Source organism: Penaeus monodon, chromosome 15 (genome assembly GCF_015228065.2).
Source record: "Penaeus monodon isolate SGIC_2016 chromosome 15, NSTDA_Pmon_1, whole genome shotgun sequence".
NCBI lineage: Eukaryota > Metazoa > Arthropoda > Malacostraca > Decapoda > Penaeidae > Penaeus > Penaeus monodon.
Window position 1 is genome coordinate 46,575,492 of NC_051400.1, and position 838 is coordinate 46,576,329.

General features: G+C 38.5%; 1 protein-coding gene across 1 annotated transcript in view; it reads right to left on the reverse strand.

The window, feature by feature from the left end:
* Nucleotides 1–162: 162 nt before the first annotated feature.
* Nucleotides 163–838, reverse strand: part of LOC119582051 (CDGSH iron-sulfur domain-containing protein 3, mitochondrial-like) — a 2,384-nt gene continuing 1,708 nt past the window's right edge. The window contains exon 3 of the mRNA XM_037930292.1: nucleotides 163–775. Coding sequence (XP_037786220.1) covers nucleotides 593–775 — 183 coding nt within the window. The 3' untranslated portion in view covers nucleotides 163–592. The remainder of the gene's footprint in view (nucleotides 776–838) is intronic.

The window sequence follows — 838 nt, forward strand, 5'->3', positions numbered from 1 at the left end:
GGCAACGCCTAGCCACTTCTAGAATCAGCATGTTGTACTATTCTTAAAATAGGCAAGCCATTTATATTTTTTCTTCTATTATTTGTGAGTGCATTATGGATTTATATAAAACGTAAGAACTATCTTCAGAATATTTTTTTTATGGTTGGGCAATAAAACATGTTTAGTTCAACTGTTTATTTTCTAACAAAAATATTTACAGCACCACATAATACTGACGTTCTACTGTTAAGGCCATTCTCATCACTTTTGTATACTTACAGTAAGATACAAAATCGCTGCTGTATCACTAACAGTAATATACAAGGTCGTTAACCACAATATAATCACCAATTCATATAAGATTTCAGTAGCTGCCAATGACGTGAAACTGGACCCTAATTGTATCAAATTATTAAGTACTTTTCCTGCAATCAACAAATTTTATTACAGTAACAGGTGAAATATATACATATATACTTCCATTTAAAAACAAATATTCACAAACTGAACTAACAATCACTCACTTAAAAAATCGTATACAACAACAAAATAACTCGAAATCCATTACACCAAAACTTTCCCGACAAGTTTCACAACCCGGGCTCTGCAGCTACTCGATTATGGCCTCCTGGACTTCCTTCCTCCTGTGCGCCCCATCGCAATAAGGCGGCTTGTTGGTCTGCTTGCACGTGCAAAGGGCGTAGGTCTTGGTCGCCGGCGCCTTGAAGAATACAGGCGTCTGCTTGATCTTGAGACGCCAGCGACTCCAGATGTGGGTTCCGTCGCAGAAAGGCTGTATTGAGGGGGCGTTTGACAGTGAATTGTGGGGCGTACGTACATGATGCAGTAATCAAAG